Genomic DNA, 20150 nt, shown 5'->3' on the forward strand with positions numbered 1-20150 from the left:
TGATTTTTATCAAATTATTTTTTAAGCTTATAAGTAATTATTCGTGTTCGTTTAAATATCTATTTTTATATATAAATGTTTATTTAGAGAGTTTATTTAAAGATTTTACTAATTATTTATGGATTGAAAGTTATACTAATGGTGAGAATTTTATTGGTATTTTTTGTTATGGTGTACGAATGGATTTGTGGAAACATTTTTGTATATGTTATTATATTTTTACACGAATTTATGTTTTTCAATGCACCATATGATACTATCATTTTATTATTATTGTTATTATCAATTAGTGCACATTTATATTTAGCCATTTTATGGGAGCTAAGGTGAGAAAGGATAGATATGTATTTTACAATGGAGCATTTGATGTCCTCGTTTTAGTCATGAGATAATAGGTTATTAGTACCAGCTTCTTTGGAACGCTAAGGTGTCAAATTGCGTGTATCTCTTCTCCTTTCCTTTTGTTAGATGGTGTTTGGGATGCTAAATATCATCTGGCAATACTTAGTATACAGTATAGCCCATTAGGTGTATGCTTGATATTTTATGTATTTTTTTAAAATGGTTTTAAATAAATTTATTTGATTATTGGTTTAATTTATTTAATTATATTTTTAGGCATTTTAACTATTTTATTTATTTATTTAAATGATTATTTTTAGGATATTTATTTAAATGTTATTTTATATTATTTTATTTTCTATAAAAATAATTTTTATAATTGGGGATACAAAAATAATGGGATTTACAAAAATAATTTTAAATGGGAGAACATTTCAAAATGACTGGATTACTAAGGGTTTTGAGGGAGAAAAAAACTATTTTCTAAGTACTTATTTTATTTTCTTCTATTATTATTATTATCATCATTATTATTATTATGATTAGTCTTTTGTTATTTCTTTTACTATTTATTATTATTACTATTATTGGTTGAATACCACTCATTGGTTTGATTAATATCTCATTAGTTGTCTTTGTTTTTAAATCTGTTCACTTGGATTCAAATAGTTAGTATACCATCATTCGAGCAGCAGACGGTGTTTTTCAACTTTGTACCTTCCTTTGTGCTTCTTGTAGTATTTCTATTATTTTTTTTTATATTATTCTATTATTATTTGTTATTTCCTTTTTATCTGTAATATCTATATTTTATTGTTCTAACACTCTTAGTATACTCTGTTATTGTGGATATATAAAGATATTTATTATTTATATTTTATGCTTTTTTATTAAAGTGCTATAAATTTGTGGAAATTGTTGGAGAAATAAGATGGATGTGCATTTAGAAGTATATTTTATGTACAGTAAAAAATTTGAAAAAATCCATATTATAAATAAGATGCTATTAGATTTTCTGTAGAATTTTCATGGGGTTTCACTTAATGGGGGACATTCTGGAATTCCAATAGAAAAATCTGGATGAAATCATGAAAAATTAGCATTTAAAGCTTGCAAAAGTAAACTAAAAATTCATCAAATTAATTTCCAATTAACTAGGCTTTGTTTACTTATTTATTTTATGTGCATTTAGAAATGTACTTTCTATGCAGTGAAAAATTTGGAAAAGTTCATATTATAAAAAATATGCTGTCAGGCTTTCTGTAGAATTTTCAATAGGATTTCACTTAATCGGGGCCATTCTAGAATTCTAACAGGAAAATCTGGATGGAATCATGAAAAATTAGCATTTGGAGCATGCGAAACTAAACTAAAAATTCATCAAATTAATTTCCAATTAGCTAGCCTTTATTTATTTATTTATTTTACTTTCACTTAAATAATAATAATAATAACATGGGCATACAAAACCAAATTGGTTGGCCAATGGGGATTCCATAATTTTATCATACACATCCCCATATCTTCAAGGAGAATTAAGCAAGGAAATATTTTCTAGGAGATGAGTAAATAGAATATAGCAAATATAACATACTTATTAAATAAAGAAATATACTAACAGGCTTGGTCTAGTGGTGGTATCATTGAGAGTATATCTTTAGATCCGAGGTTCAATCTTTGATATGGGCTAAAGATCTTCTCATGTCATAATTAAAATTAAATAAATAAATAAACTGCAAATATAGTAAATAGAATATTTTATTAAGATAACTTCTTGTAAGGAAATAATCCCCACAAGATAGGCTACAAGTAGTCATGTCCATGGACATGAATGCTGCATGCACAGAGCAGTTGCAAAACAGCCTTATTCTTATAACGATATACACACATACACATATAGGGATATATATCTATATATATTAGGAAATAATCCCCACAAGATAGGCTACAAGTAGCCATGTCCATAGACATGAATGCTGCATGCACAGAGCAGTTGCAACACAGACTTATTCTGCTAAATATATATATAAATATACACACACACATACACATGTAGGGATATCTATATATATTGACAAAGTTGTCAATATATATAGTTTATTTCGCATACATATATATATATATATATGTATATTTTGCATGATATTAATTAATACTGAATAGAGGGAAACCCCACTCTAAGGTCAGTGTTCCAGAATATATGCAGACGTTATCGTGTTTGTTCTCGTCTCCGCGGATGGACGCTTCAGAGTAGGATCCCTTCAAACCGTCGTGAAAGGGACTTTCCTGTGTAAGCTTGGATGAGACTAAGTTCCAATCATCACTAACGTAGTGCTCAGGTTTTTCAATTTCAGTGAAAACCTATATGCATAATAAATATTAGATTAAATTAATAATATAAAAAAGTAAAAAAAAAAAGCTTAATTAATTAAATAAAATAAATATTAATTTATTATGAGAGGTTATTAGTGGTAGAGGTACATAGTAGCTAGCTACTCACATATCGTTTATCGTCGTCGCGTTCATTTTCCCAAGCATGCAACCAGGCATACGGTTTTCCGTTGTAGTTCTGGCCTGTGTATATAACTGCCGCAGATGATCCCTGATGGAGTACAACAGCCAACTGGCCATTTTCAATCGTGACAGGGAAGTAATTATCACCTAGAATATGGCCACTGAAATCATGGTGTTTCTTCAAAAGATGTATGGGACTGCCAGTAGCATTGTAAATTTCGCATATTGTATATTTTTTATTATCAGTGTCAGGCTGCTGCTCAATGATCTTCCGCAGAGTCTGCATATAGGCCTTGTATGTCGTACCATTTTGAACTGCTTCCTTGAGTCTGTATGCAAAGTAAGACTTATCTGCGGCGTTGACTTCCAGTGTCTCAAATTCAGGAAATTTTTTCTTCACAAATTGATCATCCACTTTGGTTCCAAACACATTCTGAGGCTCATTGCCCTCGGCTGACTGCTTCGACATGCTAGTGGTAATATATTCTTAATGATAATGCAGGAAAGTTGTTGGGCACATATGCATGCCAAGCAAATTAATCACATACATTTATACACACCCACATCCAATCCGTGAGCTCCATCTGTCGGTCTTACGCGGACAAATATTCTTTGTTGATATATATACATATATATATATATATATATTTTTATTTTTATTCCTTTTCTATCTTAAAGTGGACAACTACGTAACTTATCTACAGCAGGTGTACAACCCAGCTGCCACACAAAGTTAATATCTATTATGTAATTTTTTATTTATTTTTTTTCTTTAGTAATTTTAAGGTTCCAGTGATGGTGCTTTTATGCTTTTACTTCTCATTATGGATTTGCGTGGGCATGGGGCAGCCAGGATCATAGCCATAGGGTACTAGTGGGGACAGATAGTAATTACTATAATTTTTTAAAAAAAATTGCAAAAACAGTGTACACAATCATTGTTCAATTCTAGCTAGTCATACAAAAATAATTACATAACTGTTATTTATTTTTTTTAACAAAAAGAAAATTACATAGTACCTATATGAATTAGTTTATGCTGAAAAAAATAAAAAAACATTTCTATATAATTTATTTTGCATAAACAAATATTCAATATCAAAAACTAAAATTTTAATTTTATAAATATTATGGACATATAATATAGTAATAAAAATATAATTTAAATTCATAACAAATGTGAATAATTCTAATAAAATTTTTCTAAAATTCTAATCCATCAACCATACATAGCCAACCCTACCCCTTCGCTAATGCTTCCATTTATCATCTTGTTAAATAAGTCAGTTCACCCAAAAAAAAAAAAAAAACCATGTGAAAACAAGACAAACAAATCGTGTAACACACCTAAAAAAAAAGACAAAGAAATTGAAAAAAAGACAAAGAAATTGTGTATATGCAACTATATATACACACACACCATATGCGTATTTGGGTGGTCCTATCTCACGTTTCAGTTTCAGTCTATTTTTTCTGTGAGAACCTTTCACTTTCAGTCCTATGCTTATCAACACATACCGATCTAATTTGTCTTATGCCTGCAATTTGTATGACAGGTATTTTGGGTCTTGTGCATGTTTCATTTGTTAAAAATGTAGTTCATATCTTTATTATCTAATAATGATGAATGGAAATTAAATACTAAAATAAGACTTGTATTTTTCTCCTTTCAAATTGTGTATATCCAGTCTCGTGTTCATATATATATATATATATATATATATGTGCGTATATCCCGGAAGAGTTCCATTTTGGATAGTAGGCTAACAATTTTCTGGTCAATAATCCTTGAAAAAGCATGATTGTTTATTAATCTACTCATGTCCTGCATTCTTCTCTGTTGAAGAATTTAACTCCAATGAAAGGTATACTTGAAATCTGCGTGGTAAAGCAGTAATCTAACTCATTTTTTTTTTTTTAAGTTTTTTTAATCGGATACATGATTCTATCAAGCCAAGATGCACATGTATACATATAAATAAAAACAGTTTATATGGTGGTAGATTCTATATATATATATATATAAATTATATAGACATTGAACGCACCACTATAAAATGGTGATAATTATTATTGATGATAAATGTCATTTTTTTATAATTAAATAGCATTTGAAGCTTGCCATAGTAATACTCATAGATTTGGCCCAATAGTTGTACCACTAAAAATGTACTTTTATATCCAAAGTTCAATTATTGAGTTTTGAAAAAGAAAAAATCTCCCTTCCTTTTTAATTAAAAAAAATAAAAAAGCTTGCTAAAGTTAACTAAAAATTCATCAAATAAATTTCCAAGTATCTGCTTTATTTTTATTTTTTTTATTCCCTGCATTGTCAATATATATATATATATATATGTTACAAAATCAACTATCTCAAAGTGTTAGATATGATGATGTGCGTATAAAAAATTGGTCCACATACTTCATAATAATTTATAAACTACCTTTTAAATGGTTTATTTTTTAATATTACATTTTTAGTTTTTAAAAAAAATAGAAAAAGTATAGGATTAGCATTCAAATTAACCAAATTGATTAGTCCAATTTGAGTCGCATATTTATTGTCCGTGTATAAAAATATATATATTACAAAATCAACTATTTCAGATTGTGAGATATGATGATGTGGACATTAAAAATTGAGTTCACATGCATAATGATAATTTATTAGCTACCTCTTAAACGATTCATTTTCTAATATTACATTTTATTTTTAAAACATAAAAAAATACAAGATTAGCATGCAAATTAAACAAACTGATTAGTCAAATTTGAGTATATATTTATTATCCACATTATCAGTATTTTTATACATATCCAAATCCAATCACTGAGCTCCACCTTGCCCGGCTTACGTGGACAAGGACTTTTTCTTGTTTTTTTTAATAATCTAAACGTGAACAATTACTTATACAGCACAAGTGCACACCCCAGCTGCCACAAAATTAATATCCATAATATATTCTGGTTGTTTTAATAAATTGTAAGTGGCCAATAATAGCAGTTCTATGTTTTCAATTTTCATACTGGATTTGTGTGGACTAGGGGCAGAGACATGATTTTAGCCGTAGGATAGTGGTGGCTAAAATATAATTTTTTAAAGAAATTGCAGAAACATACTATACACAAGTAATTGCATAACAATTTTTTTTTCCCAGAAAAAAATCACATAGTACCTAATATAAATTAGTTATGACAAAAAAAACATTTCTATATAATTAAATTTGCATAAACAAATATCTAATAGCAAAAATTGAAATTTTATTTCTTTTTTTTTTTTTAATAATTTTGGACATATAGTACGAATAAAAATATAATTTAAACTCAAATCAAATGTGAATAGTTCTAATAAAAAATCATCTAAAATTCTAATCTGTCGACCATATGTAACATCATGTGAAACGAGACAATTCAAAAAAAAAAAAAAAAAAAAAAGTGAAACAAGACAAACAAATCGTGTAAAACATTTAAAAAAGAAAAAAACAAATCGGCTAACATTAAAAAAAATAAAGGACAAACAAATAGTGTAAAACGTTTTAAAAAAAAAAGGAAAAAATCGTGTATATGCCACGTGTCATAATTAGAAAGGACCATATATCATCATTAATAAAAAATGTTTTCTTTTCTTTTTTCTTTTCCTTCCCCCCCCCCCCCCCCTCTCTCCTCCTTCATCTATGAAAAACACCCGATGGCTGCATTCTGACTGCTGGACGATAATACATGCCGACTGGCATGATGAACCACTATGGACAGGCCTCGAACATCCAATTTCTGGCCTTTTGGCCGGTGGAAGCTTCCTAAATAAGCTTCCCCACTCTAATTATAACATGGATTGTGCAATACTAATAACAACTATATTAAATAACCCTTTTTCCAATGAGAAATTCATAAATCTATGGAATACCCAATAATTTGGTATGTTATGACTTTAAATTCAAGAAATACAAAAGAAAAGAATATAATTTTACAACAATAGTCAACCCAACACTCAATTATAATTCAAATAAAAGTTTCATCAACATCCTAGATAATAAATCTAGCAATCCATGTACAAAATATAAACCAAATTTAAAATAGAATATATATTTATCATTAAATCCATATCAAATATAATATACATACATATAGATGTATATCCAAGTACAATTTAAAGAGTGATAAAAGATAAAGAAACCCAAGGAAGGAGGAATCTTATAGAGAAATCCCTTCAATCTTTATTCTTCTTCCAAGCCTAAGTTTTCTCTCTCCAGATTTACCTCTCTCTCTCTCTCTCTTTAAAAATTGGATTTGTTGCTTTCTAGTTCTTCTTTTAGTTTACAATGATTATAACACCTTGACCTTAGAAAATGTCCCAAATATAAATTTTTAACCAAGTTTGACCAAGGTTGATCAGGGTTTACCAAGTGGGTCCCATGGTTTTTTTTTTCTTTTTGTTTTTACTGTGAGAGGAATTTTGCTGTGGTGGAGGTGTCATCGTAAAGTACTCGTCGACATGAGTTTATAAACTAGTAATATGCCAAAATTGAAGCTAAGAATAGGAAGTTATAGTCAAAACAAAATGCGATCTGGATTGATTGATGAGCCAGTGAGATGATTAGCATCTCACATTTTTAAATTCCATTCCCCTAGGCCCAGGTTAGTAGACGTTGACTGTCCGAAGGTGAGCTCGACGTCTTGGTACGTTGCTAAAAGTCCAAGAAGCTTTTCTTTTTTTTCCTCTCTACTTTGTATTATTTCTTTTATCTTTTGTTGTATTAAATTTCATACTTAGTTGTACCTTTATAATGCTCTGTATACTGCCTTGGATATTTATTTATAATATTACGTTGATTCTTTGTTATTCATTTGAAGTCCTGTGAACTTGTGGAATTAAATTGTAGTAAGGTAGGAGAAATAAGGTGGTGTATATAGAAGTGTGTTTTTTGTGCAGTAAATTTTAAGGTTAGTCCAACTCAAGGGAGGTTTTGTTGATTTTTCAATTGGAGGGTTCAGTAGGGTTTCCATGATATCAGGGCCTATCTAGGGTTCTGGTAAGGAATTTTATACGAGTCCTGACAGTTGATATCAAAGCTCTAGGTTCTAGTATTCCCAAGGGACTGTGCATTTTTGTGCGTCCCATCCGCATCAATTTTCTTGTTTTACCCGTCTGGATGTGTTATTTCCCGTAGTCTCGAAGTGAATTCGTTGTCAGAGTTGAAATAACTCTAATCTTCGAAGGTGCTAACTAGAAATCGTCTATCCTTAAGAGGAATCCGTATGACCGAGTCAAATAGTCAAGGATTGCCTCTTCCTTGCTGAAGATTAGGTGAGGGAAGGAGACCAAATTAAGTTGGACCTTTTGGGGATTTAAATAATCCTAAGCATGAAATGGGTAGCTACGAATCTTATGTTTGTGGATCGCTACCATAAGGAAGTAACATTTAAGTGATTTGCCTACCTGAAATGTTGCTTCGTGGAGGAGTTAGGAGGCCTTTACCGATGTTAACTTCTACCCTCATTGCCGAAAAGCTATCGAAGAGTGGTCGTCAAGGGTATCTAGGCCATGCGGTTGATGCCTAAGTAGATGGTGAGTGTTGGAAGACATGCTCGTAGTGGTAAACTGTCCGAAGGTGATTACCAACAAGTTATGGGGGATTATGAAAGTAAAAAGAGATTGAATCACCGTCGAATTGGTTTTTCAACACCCACTTATTTCCTTACCACCATACCATGTGGCTCCATCAAAGTTAAGGGAGTTAAAGGATTAGCTGCAAGATTTGGTAAATAAGGTTTCGCTAGACCAGGCATATCATCGTGAAAGGCACCTGTTCTATTGTGGAGAAGAGGGATGATAATCTAAGGTGTGTATTGACTACCAGTGAATTAACAAGGTGACCACTCCATAATTGTTAACCGTGGTCGAGTATAGGTGATCTTTTCAATTAATCCCAAGGTGTCAAGGTAATTCCAAGATCGACTTAAGGTTTAAGTATCATCAATTGAGAATTTAAGAGTCGGATATTGTTGAGTTCAAAAGGGAGATACTAAAGGAAGCACGTGATTCGATGTCAGGACCCATCCAAGATCCCTTCCTGATACGATCCTAGGACGGTCTGCTCCTAAACCAGTATTATATTAGCCCGGATCTTAATTAAGTTCAAGTTCTAATGGAATTGACCTCAACTCCTAACCAACATGTGGTTAGAAATCTTGGTATAATGTAGATGCCACAATAGGGGATGGAATTCCTATTGATAAGTCAAGCTAAAGCAACCAATTCTCTTATGGTGTTTTAGGTGTTCTTAAAGAACAAAGAGATAATTAATCTCACAAGTATTTTCTTAATCAAATCAAATTTGTATTCTTATTGAAAATAAGCCTTTAAATAGGCTTTGAAAGAAATAAAATAAACCCTAAAAACCCTAGGAAAAACCGGCCACACAATAAAGAGTTCTAGCTTGACAGAATTTTCCTTTTCCTAATCTAATTAATTAATTCCCTTATTTTCAATTAGGAGTTAATTAATTTACAAACAAAATAATAAAATACAAACTTTCCTAAACTTATTTGTCCAGCAAATAAATAAATAAAAACCCAAAAAAAAAAGTCAAACACCAATTAGAAAACAAGTTGACTAGTTTGACAACTAAGCTGACTTATGTCTGATGTCCGAGCTAACTTATGTCTGCCTGATGTTCGAGCTAACTTATGTCTGCCTGATGTCCGAAGTCTGAAGTCAGATATCCGAGGCATGGGTGTCCGATATAAAATGTCCGATGTATGGGTGTCAGATATAAAGTGTCCGATATAAAATGTCTGATGTATGGGTGTCCAATGTATCAACCTCCACCACTTGGATACTTAAAACAGGTCTTTTATCTTCAGGTATGGACAAGTCCTTTTGAGAATGAATTACTTTCTGGATAAAGGCAGCAAGGTTTTCCTTAAACCTCTTAGCTTGAGCCCTAGTGATCAGTCCAGTCTTCATTCGTATCGAATCAGTACCCTAGTGAGTTGTCGGTTGTGCGAGCTCAAGTGGATTCGTATCATTCCCTCCTCTTGACAAGGATTTGCCCTCAAATCAAAGTCATCACCTGTAGCAAAAGGAGACAAATCAGCAACATTGAAGGTGGCACTAACATTATACTCACCCGATAGATAAAGTTTGTAGGCATTGTCGTTTATCCTTTCCAAAATTTGAAAAGGTCCATCACCCTTCAACATGAGTTTTGATTTCCTTTGTTCAGGAAATCTTTCTTTCCTCAAATGCAGCCACACCCAATCTCCAGGTTCAAAGACCATTGGTTTTTATCCTTGATTAGCCACCTTTGCATATTGGTTGGTCCTCCTCTCAATATTTGCCTTTGTCTTCTCATGAATCTGTTTTACAAAATCAGCTTTTTGTTTTCCATCTAGATTAGCACACTCACTTAATGGTAAAGGTGTTAGATCTAATGGAGTCAAAGGATTAAAACCATAAACAATTTTAAATGGTGTATATATAGTAGCTGAATGTAAAGACCTATTATAAGCAAATTCAACATGTGGTAAACATTCTTCCCAAGTTCTCAAATTTCTACTAATTAAAGCACGTAACAAAGCGGACAAGGTTCTATTCACAACTTCGGTTTGCCCATCTGTTTGTGGGTGGCAAGTAGTTGAAAATAAAAACTTAAGTTGAAAATAAAAACTTAGTACCTAACTTAGCCCACAAATTTTTCCAAAAATAACTTAAGAACTTAGCATCCCTATCCGAAACAATAGTTCTTGGCATTCCATGCAATCTCACAATTTCCTTGAAAAATAAATTAGCAACATTGGATGCATCATCAGTTTTATTACATGCAATAAAATGTGCCATCTTAGAAAACCTATCTATTACAACAAATATTGAATCCTTACTTGTCCTTGACCCAGGCAAACGAAGAATAAAATCCATAGACAAATCTACCCAAGGATAGGTAGGAAGCGGCAAAGGCTTGTACAATCCATGTGGCTTCAATGTTGATTTTGTTTTTCGGCACTTCAAACATCTTTCACAAATTCTCTCAACATCTCTCCTCATGTTAGGCCAATAAAAATATTCTTGCAGCAAGGATTAAGTTTTAAAAACACCAAAATGACCCATTAAACCACCCCTATGTCTTTCCCGAACCAATAATTCCCTAATGCTACAATTATGCACACAAAGTTTGTTTTCCTTAAACAAATACCCCTCAAATATGTAAAATTTATTAAATCCATATTTCGAACAGTTTCTAAAAATTTCTCCAAAGTCACTATCATGCTCATAAAGTTCTTTCAATTGTTCAAAGCCAAGCAATCTAGCATCTAAGGTAGAAAAGAGTACACACCTTCGCGATAATGCATCGGCAACCACATTTTTCTTACCTTTTTTTGTAGCGGATCACATATGGAAAGGTTTCAATAAATTCAATCCACTTGGCATGCCTTCGGTTGAGCTCTCCTTGACCTTTAATATGCTTTAAAGACTCATGATCCGTATGAATCACAAACTCCTTTGGCATGAGACAATGCTGCCACGTCTCTAAAGCCCTCACCAAAGCATACATCTCCTTGTCATATATCGGGTAGTTTAGTGCAGCTCCATTTAATTTTTCACTAAAGTAGGCTATGGGTATTCCTTCTTGCATTAAGACAGCTCCAATACCTACACCCGAAGCATCACACTCAATTTTAAAAGTCTTAGAAAAATTTGGCAAAACTAGTAAAGGTGCATTACACAATTTTTCTTTCAACAAATTAAAAGATTTTTCTTGTACTTCCCCCCATTTAAAGCCAACATTCTTCTTGACAACTTCATTCAAAGGTGCGGCTATGGTGCTAAAATCCTTGACAAATCTTCTATAAAAACTTGCCAAGCCATGGAAAGTCCTCACTTGGGTGATTGTTGTAGGAACCAACCACTTTTTGATTGCTTGCATTTTAGCCTGATCCACTTTGATTCCTGCAGCACTTACTACAAATCCTAGAAAAACAAGCTCATCTTTGCAAAAATCACACTTGTTCATGTTAGTAAACAATCTTTCCTTTCTAAGAACTTGCAAAACTTGCCTAAGTTGATCCACATGCTCATCCAAGTTTCGGCTATACACCAAAATATCATCAAAATAAACAACCACAAATTTACCAATAAATGGACGCATTACATGACTCATAAGCCTCATGAAAGTATTAGGTATATTAGATAATCCAAAAGGCATAACTAAATATAACTAACCATTCATACAACCCATATTTAGTTTTAAATGCGGTTTTCCATTCATCACCTTCTTTCATTCTAATTTGATGATAACCACTCCTAAGATCAATTTTAGTAAACATGCAAGCACCATGCAACTCATCAAGCATATCATCTAATCTAGGAATGGGATGTCTATATTTAATGGTGATGTTATTTATAGCCCTACAATCAACATACATTCTCCAAGAACTATCCTTTTTAGGTACCAACAAAACAGGAACAGCACATGGACTTAAACTCTCACGAATGTATCCTTCATCAAGCAAGTCACTTACCTGTTTTTGCAGCTCCTTTGTTTCTTCGGGATTGCTTCTATATGCTGGTCTATTTGGTATGGCAGCCCCTGGGATAAAGTCAATTTGATGTTCTATCCCTCGAATAGGTGGTAGTCCACTTGGAATCTCATTCGGGAAAACATCTCCAAATTCCTTCAAAAGAGAAATCATTGAACTTGGCAATTCAAGTTCTTTAAAGTTAGTTTGATCATTAAAATAATTTTCTTTATATATCATGACCGGAAAGGGTTTCATACATTCAATAGCCTTATTAATATTCCTAAAACTCAAATAAAAATTCTGGTTTTTCCTCTCTTTTCTTTTTCTTCCTTCGGTTTGGCTCTCATTGGCGGAAATTTCCAGATTTTTGGTGCTCTCAGGTTTGATCCCTCTTCTCACCCCCCTCTCGGCTTTCTCTTGGTCTTTCCACTCAATTTGGGTTTTAGAAAGCTTACCTTGATCAGCAACCTCAATCTCACTTTCTTGAAAGGATGGTGAAGTCGTTGGCACCATACTTGTTTTCTCCTTGAGTTTTTCGGCCTCCCTCTTTTGTTGCATTTGTTGTTGATCTTTGTAGACCTCCTTGGGAGTCAATGGCTCCAAATTGATTTTCTTCTCTTTAAACCTGAAAACAACACTATTTTCTCGACCAAAATGAGTAGCATCTTTGTCAAATTGCCATGGTCTACCTAGTAAAATATGTCCGGCATGCATTGGTACAATGTCACACAAGACAACATCCTCATACCTACCTATATTGAATTTAACTTTGGCTTGCTTATTTACCCTCATCTCACCACTATCATTTAACCATTGTAACCTATAGGATTCTGGATGCTTAATTGTCTTCAAGCCTAATTTATCAACTACAAGATTACTTATCACGTTGGTACAACTCCCACTATCTATAATCATGCTACAAATCTTACCTTGTATTTCGCAGCGAGTGTGGAAGATGTTTTCTCTTTGTATCTGCTCTTCATCTTTGTAGACAGCAAGTACTCTCCTTGAAACCAAGCTCAACTCGGCATTAGATGTGTCTACTAGTTTGGCTTCATCATCATTGCAATCCTCCTCTTGCTCGGTTTCAGCTTCATTTTCTTCACTTGTAGATTCCAGCTCACCATCACTCTTTAATACCATGATTCTTCTATTTGGGCATTGGCTGGCTATGTATCCTCTTCCTTGGCACATAAAACAAATTATTTCTCTGAATTTTTGAGGTTTAGGATCAGATTTTATCTCACCTCTAAGTGCTTAGACAGATTCGGTCTTGGCCTCCCTTTTTGACCGGTTGGTACTTTCTTCTCCAGCTTTCGGTTTTGATTTGATTTCAATAGTTGAATTGTTTCTCCAACCACTTGAATTGAATCTTCCACTGCTGGAAACTCCTCCAAGTCGTGACCCTACACCCTTCCTCTTGAATTGGTGCTCAAGCTTAATGGCAACATGCAACATCTCCTCCAACTCCAAGTATTGTTGCAATTTAAGTTGGTTGGCAATGTCACGGTTCAAACCACCAAGAAATCTCACCATTGTTGCCTCCCTATCCTCATTCATATTCAGCCTCATCATGAGCATCTCCATCTCTTTGTAATAATCCTCTACGGACCTACTTCCTTGAGACAAAGATTGAAGCCTTTGATGCAGCAACCTATGGTAATGTGATGGCACAAACCGTTCTCTCATGGCTCCTTTCATTTGTCGCCATATTGTGATCAAGTCATCACCAACTCTCCTCCGGGTGCCTTGCTCATTTGTCCACCATTGGAGTGCATAATGGCCAAACTCCATTGCTGCCCACTTCACCTTCTTGCCCTCTGAATAATTATGACAATCGAATATCATCTCCATCTTTTCTTCCCACTCCAAATATGCCTCGGGATCACTTTTTCCCATAAATGGTGGGATGTTGATCTTGATATTGCTAAGATTGTCATCTGTTTCTTCCCTCCTATACCTTCCTCGGCCAGCTTTCTCTTGGACAGCAAAGGTTTCGTCCATGCCTTCCTCAAAGTCTCCACCGAAATTTTCCTCCTCAAATTCCTCTCTCGGTCTCTCACGGCCTCCTCATCCTCGACCTCGACCTTCATGGAATTCTTGCCCATTTTTTGTGTTTGGCATTCCTTCGGAAACTTCTAGCCTTCCCATCCTTTGATTCATGTGCTCAAATTGAGCACTCACCCACTGTAATTGCTCCAAAACAGCTTTCAATTCTGTTTGCTCACCACTCCCAGTAGCTCGTGGATCACCATGAAATCCTACAGACTCTTCTTCATTAATTCTCAGTGGTGTGTCTCCTCTTCTTATTCTAGAATCTGCCATGTTAGTAAAATACTGCAAAAATAAAATAAACCCTCACAATATTCACTCTCTCACATGTTTCACTCAAACAAGGTCTCGACATTCGTGTTTGCACACTAGTTTCGGCTTTTATCCTCTTTTAAGCTCACACTCTCTTGCTTTTTTCCACTCAAAGAATTATTTCAAAGTTCTAATTAAAACACTCTCAACAAAGAAATTAGATCACAAGTATGTTTTAATTAAACTTATCAACAAACAGTAAGCAAAAATAAACAAATACCGAATGGAATGAAAATACCTATTTTCGGTTTTTCTAGACAAAAAAAAAAAAAAAAGCAAATTAATGAGATAACTTTGGAATTTTGAAGAACTGGAGCAGATGGTAATAGATTATGAGTTCAAGAATAAAATTCTAGAAAAAGAAATTCAAATACGAACAAGAATCAAAGAGAACAAAAATATAGAAAAGTTGTTGGTTGTTGTTCTTTGTAATTCAAGTTTTTGTATCAAATCCTTTAACTAATTTTAATCCAAATAATTTAGCACTCAAACGCAAATATCCAGTAGAAAAAATAACTCTCCAGAAACTCCAAATATGGAATAAATAATCAACAAAGCAGCAGTTACAAGAAATTTCCAGCAACAAACTTCAACACCAATTTTCAACAAACCGATATATATATATATATATTTATATTTGGCTTTCTTCTTTTTTTTTTTTTTTTTCACTCATTGAATATCAAACACAACTACAGTAGCAAGAATAAACAACAAATTTGTAATTCCAAATCCAAAAATTCACCAAACCCGTGACCTCCAAATAAACACAAATGTGCAGTTTTTTTTTTTTTTTTTTTTTTTTTTTTTTTTTTTTTTTACATATATGTTGCCGCAAATCCTTCTTTTTTTTTTTCTTTTTTTTTTTTGAATATATGAATGCAAATATTTAAGACTAAAACAGCAAAGAAAAATCAACAAAAACCAAAATTAACAAGAACAATGATGAAAAACAACCAACTAATTAAGAAACAAAAATACGATAAAACTAGAAAATCCTAATTCAACTAGGAATGAATTTTTTTTTTTTAAAGATGCTGAATGTGTATGCAATGGATGAAACCTTAACCTAATGCTAAAAATGTAGAATAACACAAAAACAACTAAAGCAAATAAAGATAGATCAAACCTAAACAAAATTTAGCTCTGATACCAAATGTAATAGCCCAGCCCAGACCACCCGTATGTAGATATTGTCCGCTTTGGGCCTGGGGAATCCTCTTACAACCAAGCCCTCATGGGTTTAAAACACATCTACAAGGGAAAGGTATCCATACGCTTATAATCCATGTTTCGTTCCCCTTACCAACCAAAGTGGGACTTCACAATCCTCCCCCCTTGGGGCCCAGCGTCCTCGATGGCACACTGATCCCAGTACTGGCTCTGACACCAAATGACACGAACCTAGGACGACCTGCTCCTAAACCCGTATTATATTAGCCCAGATCTTAATTAAGTTCAAGTTCTAATGGAATTGACCTCAACCTCTAACCAACCTGTGGTTAAAAACTTTGGTATAATGTAGACGCCACAATAGAGGATGGAAGACCTATTGATAAGTCAAGCTAAAATAACCAATTCTCTAATGGTGTTTTAGGTGTTCTCAAAGAATAAAGAGATAATTAATCTCACAAGTATTTTCTTAATCAAATCAAAGTTGTATTCTTATTGAAAAATAAGCCTTTAAATATGCTTTGAAAGAAACAAAATAAACCCTAAAAACCCTAGGAAAAATCGGCCACACAATGAAGAGTTCTAGCTTGATCGAATCTTTCCTTTTCCTAATCTAATTAATTAATTCCCTTATTTTCAATTAGGAATTAATTAATTTACAAACAAAATAATAAAAAATAAAAACTTTCCTAAATGTATTTGTCCAGCAAATAAATAAATAAAACCCTTAAAAAAAAAGTCAAATGCAAATTAGAAAACGAGTTGACTAGTTTGACAACTAAGCTGACTTATGTCCTATGTCCGAGCTAACTTATGTCTGCCTGATGTCCGAGTTAATTATGTCTGTCCGAGATAACTTATGTCTGCCTGATGTCCGAACTAAGTTATGTTTGATGTCCGAAGTCCGAGGTCAGATGTCCGAGGCATGGGTGTCCGATATAAAATGTCTGATGTATGGGTGTCCGATATAAAATGTACGATGCATGGGTGTCCGATGTTAAATGTCCGATGTATCAGCCTCCACCACTTGAATACTTAAAACAGATCTTTTATCTTCAGGTATGGACAAGCCCTTTTGAGAATGAATTACTTTATGGATAAAGGCAGCAAGGTTGTCCTTAAATCTCTTATCTTGAGCCCTAGTGATCGGTCTAGTCTTCATCCATATCAGATCAGTACCCTAGTAAGTTGTCAGTTGTGCGAGCTCGAGCAGATTCGCATCACTTCCTGGAACCCTAGACAAGCCCTAATCCCAGGGAGACCCTACCGGACCATCCTATGGAAAATCCGATAGCACCTCCCTTAAGAGTAGGATATGCCCCAAAATTTACCTGCATGGAAACATACTTCTAAATCGTACCACGTTATCCCTCCCTCTTTACTACAAATAAATTCCACAATTACAGTACTTCGATGACAGATCGTATAAAACATACACATATATGCAATAGGAATAATTTTCCAATTAAACAACCAAAATATACCTTTAAACATTCATGTCCGCCTACACCACCCACTTAGTGCTGCACATTCAAATACATTTCAAATGTCGTTTTACAAATATACTAATGCATAATATAAAAAGAGGTGTACAAACCAATCACCACACCAACAATAATAATAGTAAATATTTTAATGATAATGATAACTATATTAATATAATTCGTCTGAGGGCTACGTATAACCAAGGTCTACGTATAACCATACATAGTCAAAGGTTATCACATAACCTTACCTGCACGATGGCTATCACATAATCACACCTGCCGATAGCTATCACATAACCACACCTGCCAAGGGCTATCACATAACCACACATGCCCAATGGCTATCTTTCTCACCTGTAGGTTGTAATACTTGTTCAAAGTTATCGTATGATAATAACGATGATAAAATTTATTAATAATAATAAGAATATATAATAACATCAATAGTGAGAAATCAGATCACGAATAGACAAGGTAGCATAACATAAAATATTATCTTAAAATCCGTAACACATAATAAAATATGAACAATCGTAACGGAGATATATACGATACCATCTAACATACTATGCGATCCATGACTCCAGCTGTCACCGATACTCTGCTACCAATACAGTCCGGGGTGTTACCTAAATTGGCCGTCCGATCCCCTGGATTTGTAGGCAACACATATACGAGGCTAGCTTTACATGGACCACATCGGATCCTCGCCCCGTACAATGTGGTATATAAAACATAATATAATTTGACATAAATATGTATATATATACACTTAAAAAAATACTTGATGCACATACTATATACCAGTGGTGCTCGAAGATACCCAGCATCCCAAGGCACGGACTGACGGGGAGGTTATAAAGAGAAAAATGGCATCTAGGCCGCCCTGGCGTCCCAGCAGCATCGATGCTAAAAACTCAATCTCGGCCACTGAAGGGGCGGCCTACCCTCGGTTCAATGGCAACCACGGGAGAATATAAACCTGTGCACTCATCACAGTCCACCAGTGCGCTAATCACATCCACAACTATAGAACACCGGTACGAGTATGGTGCATCAAAAAATGATAAGATTTTATAATATTATATTTTTATATTAATATAATATAATATTAGAAAATTTGAATTTAATAAAATACATTTAAATTTATGCACTGTCATCAAATCCATAAAATTTCATGCATAAATAAATAATTAAACACATAAGTATAGTTTCGATCACAATAATTCAATATAATCAATTTCTCAAACCTTCAAATTAATTCATACTAAATGTCAATAGAACCACATACAATTCCACAAATAATTAAGCATATAAAGATACATTCTACTAGATGCCATAACCGCACAGTAAAATTAACAATAATTTAACAGCAGTTTAATATCTACAGCTTTCCAAATTCAGAAACATTAATTCAACCCATATATATGCAATTCAATACAATTTGACATCATCAATATAAATAGCAATTATTTAAATATTAAACATACATTTTTCACATTACCATATTAAAATAATATTATTTTATCCAAAAATAGCATCTTTCAAAATACTCAATCACAATTCACAAATAAGGTGCCAAATGAAAGCTAAGGAGATGATGAGTGTAAAACCAACCTTCGTTCGGCTCCCAACAGTTAGAGTTGGCCGGAAAATGGCCGGGAAGTTTCGGTCGAACTCCTCCTCCACTTATCTCACCAATGGCTTGGAATTTGGGCAAATGGATGTCGTTTTTGGAATCAAGGGGTCAAAAACTAGGGGGAAGGACCAACCTCAGTGATGTGATTTCGCCCGAGCCCGCTTAACTGATAACCCGCTGGGGTGCTGACTCGACACGGATGAAGACTAGGCCAATCACAAGAGCTCAAATTAAGAGATTTAAGGACAACCTGGGAGTATTTATACAGGGGGTAATCAATCTCAACAGAGCTTGTCCATACTTGAAGATACAAAGCCTATTCTAAGCATCCAAGTGGTGGAAGCCAATACGGACCCGGGTGACGGTTTTGGTACATTTTTGGAGTCCGGGAAGCATGAAATGGTTCCAATGCTTTATGGGTTCAATACATATGCCTAAGAGGTCATGGAATCAAGTTAAAGCAGCCTCAAATGCAATGAAAAAGGGCTTGTACGGACAGCATCAACAATTTGGCCGAATTTGCTGTATTGCTTGCTGGCTTTATTGTATTTTACTGTATTAGCCTTTTCTTATTTTTCCAAGCATGGGCAACGTGTGGGACTTCATATTCAGCTTATTTGGTATCCTAAAAAGCATCTAGAAGTTGATTTGGAGCTCAAAGAGGTCAAAGATTGATCAAAGTCAACTTGATCAAAAGGCTACCATTTTTAGTTTCCTAATTTGTTTTTACTTTTTGTTTTAGGAAACTACCATTACTTTTGGCTTTTATTTATTTATTTTCTGGAAAAATAACTTTAGGAAGGTTTTTATTTTATTCTTTCCATTGTAAATTAATTAATTCCTAATTTAATATAAAGGAATTAATTAATCAAACTTAGATTAGGAAAGGAAGTATAGTTTCAGCCAACTAGGTTTCTTTATGTGTGGTGGCTGGTTTTGTTTATGTTCTAGGGTTTTATTTCATGGTTTTGTAGCCTATTTAAAGGCTTAGTTATCAATAAGAAAACAACTTTGATTTGACTAAAAAAAATACTTGTGAGATTAATTATCTCTTTGTTCTTTGAGAACACCTAAAACACCATTAGAGAATTGGTTGTTTTAGCTTGACTTATCAA

The 20150-nt window shown here is 33.5% G+C and overlaps 1 protein-coding gene across 1 annotated transcript; it reads right to left on the minus strand.

Moving 5' to 3' along the window:
* Positions 1–2084: 2084 nt before the first annotated feature.
* LOC132799146 (uncharacterized) lies at positions 2085–3388 on the minus strand. Its single transcript, XM_016020545.4, has 2 exons — positions 2843–3388; positions 2085–2703 (listed from the first exon to the last, which is right to left on the minus strand). Exons 1-2 carry the CDS (start codon positions 3323–3325, stop codon positions 2488–2490), a joined length of 699 nt encoding a protein of 232 aa, XP_015876031.3. The 5' UTR covers positions 3326–3388; the 3' UTR covers positions 2085–2487.
* Positions 3389–20150: the final 16762 nt, after the last annotated feature.

The sequence above is a fragment of the Ziziphus jujuba genome, chromosome 8 (assembly GCF_031755915.1).
Source record: "Ziziphus jujuba cultivar Dongzao chromosome 8, ASM3175591v1".
In the NCBI taxonomy this organism is placed as follows: domain Eukaryota; kingdom Viridiplantae; phylum Streptophyta; class Magnoliopsida; order Rosales; family Rhamnaceae; genus Ziziphus; species Ziziphus jujuba.

Coding starts and splice junctions, on each gene's coding strand:
- LOC132799146 (XM_016020545.4), bottom strand. CDS start 3,325: ATGTCGAAGCAGTCAGCCGAGGGCAATGAGCCTCAGAATGTGTTTGGA. Junction 2,704..2,842: donor GCGACGACGATAAACGATAT/GTGAGTAGCTAG, acceptor TTATGCATATAG/GTTTTCACTGAAATTGAAAA.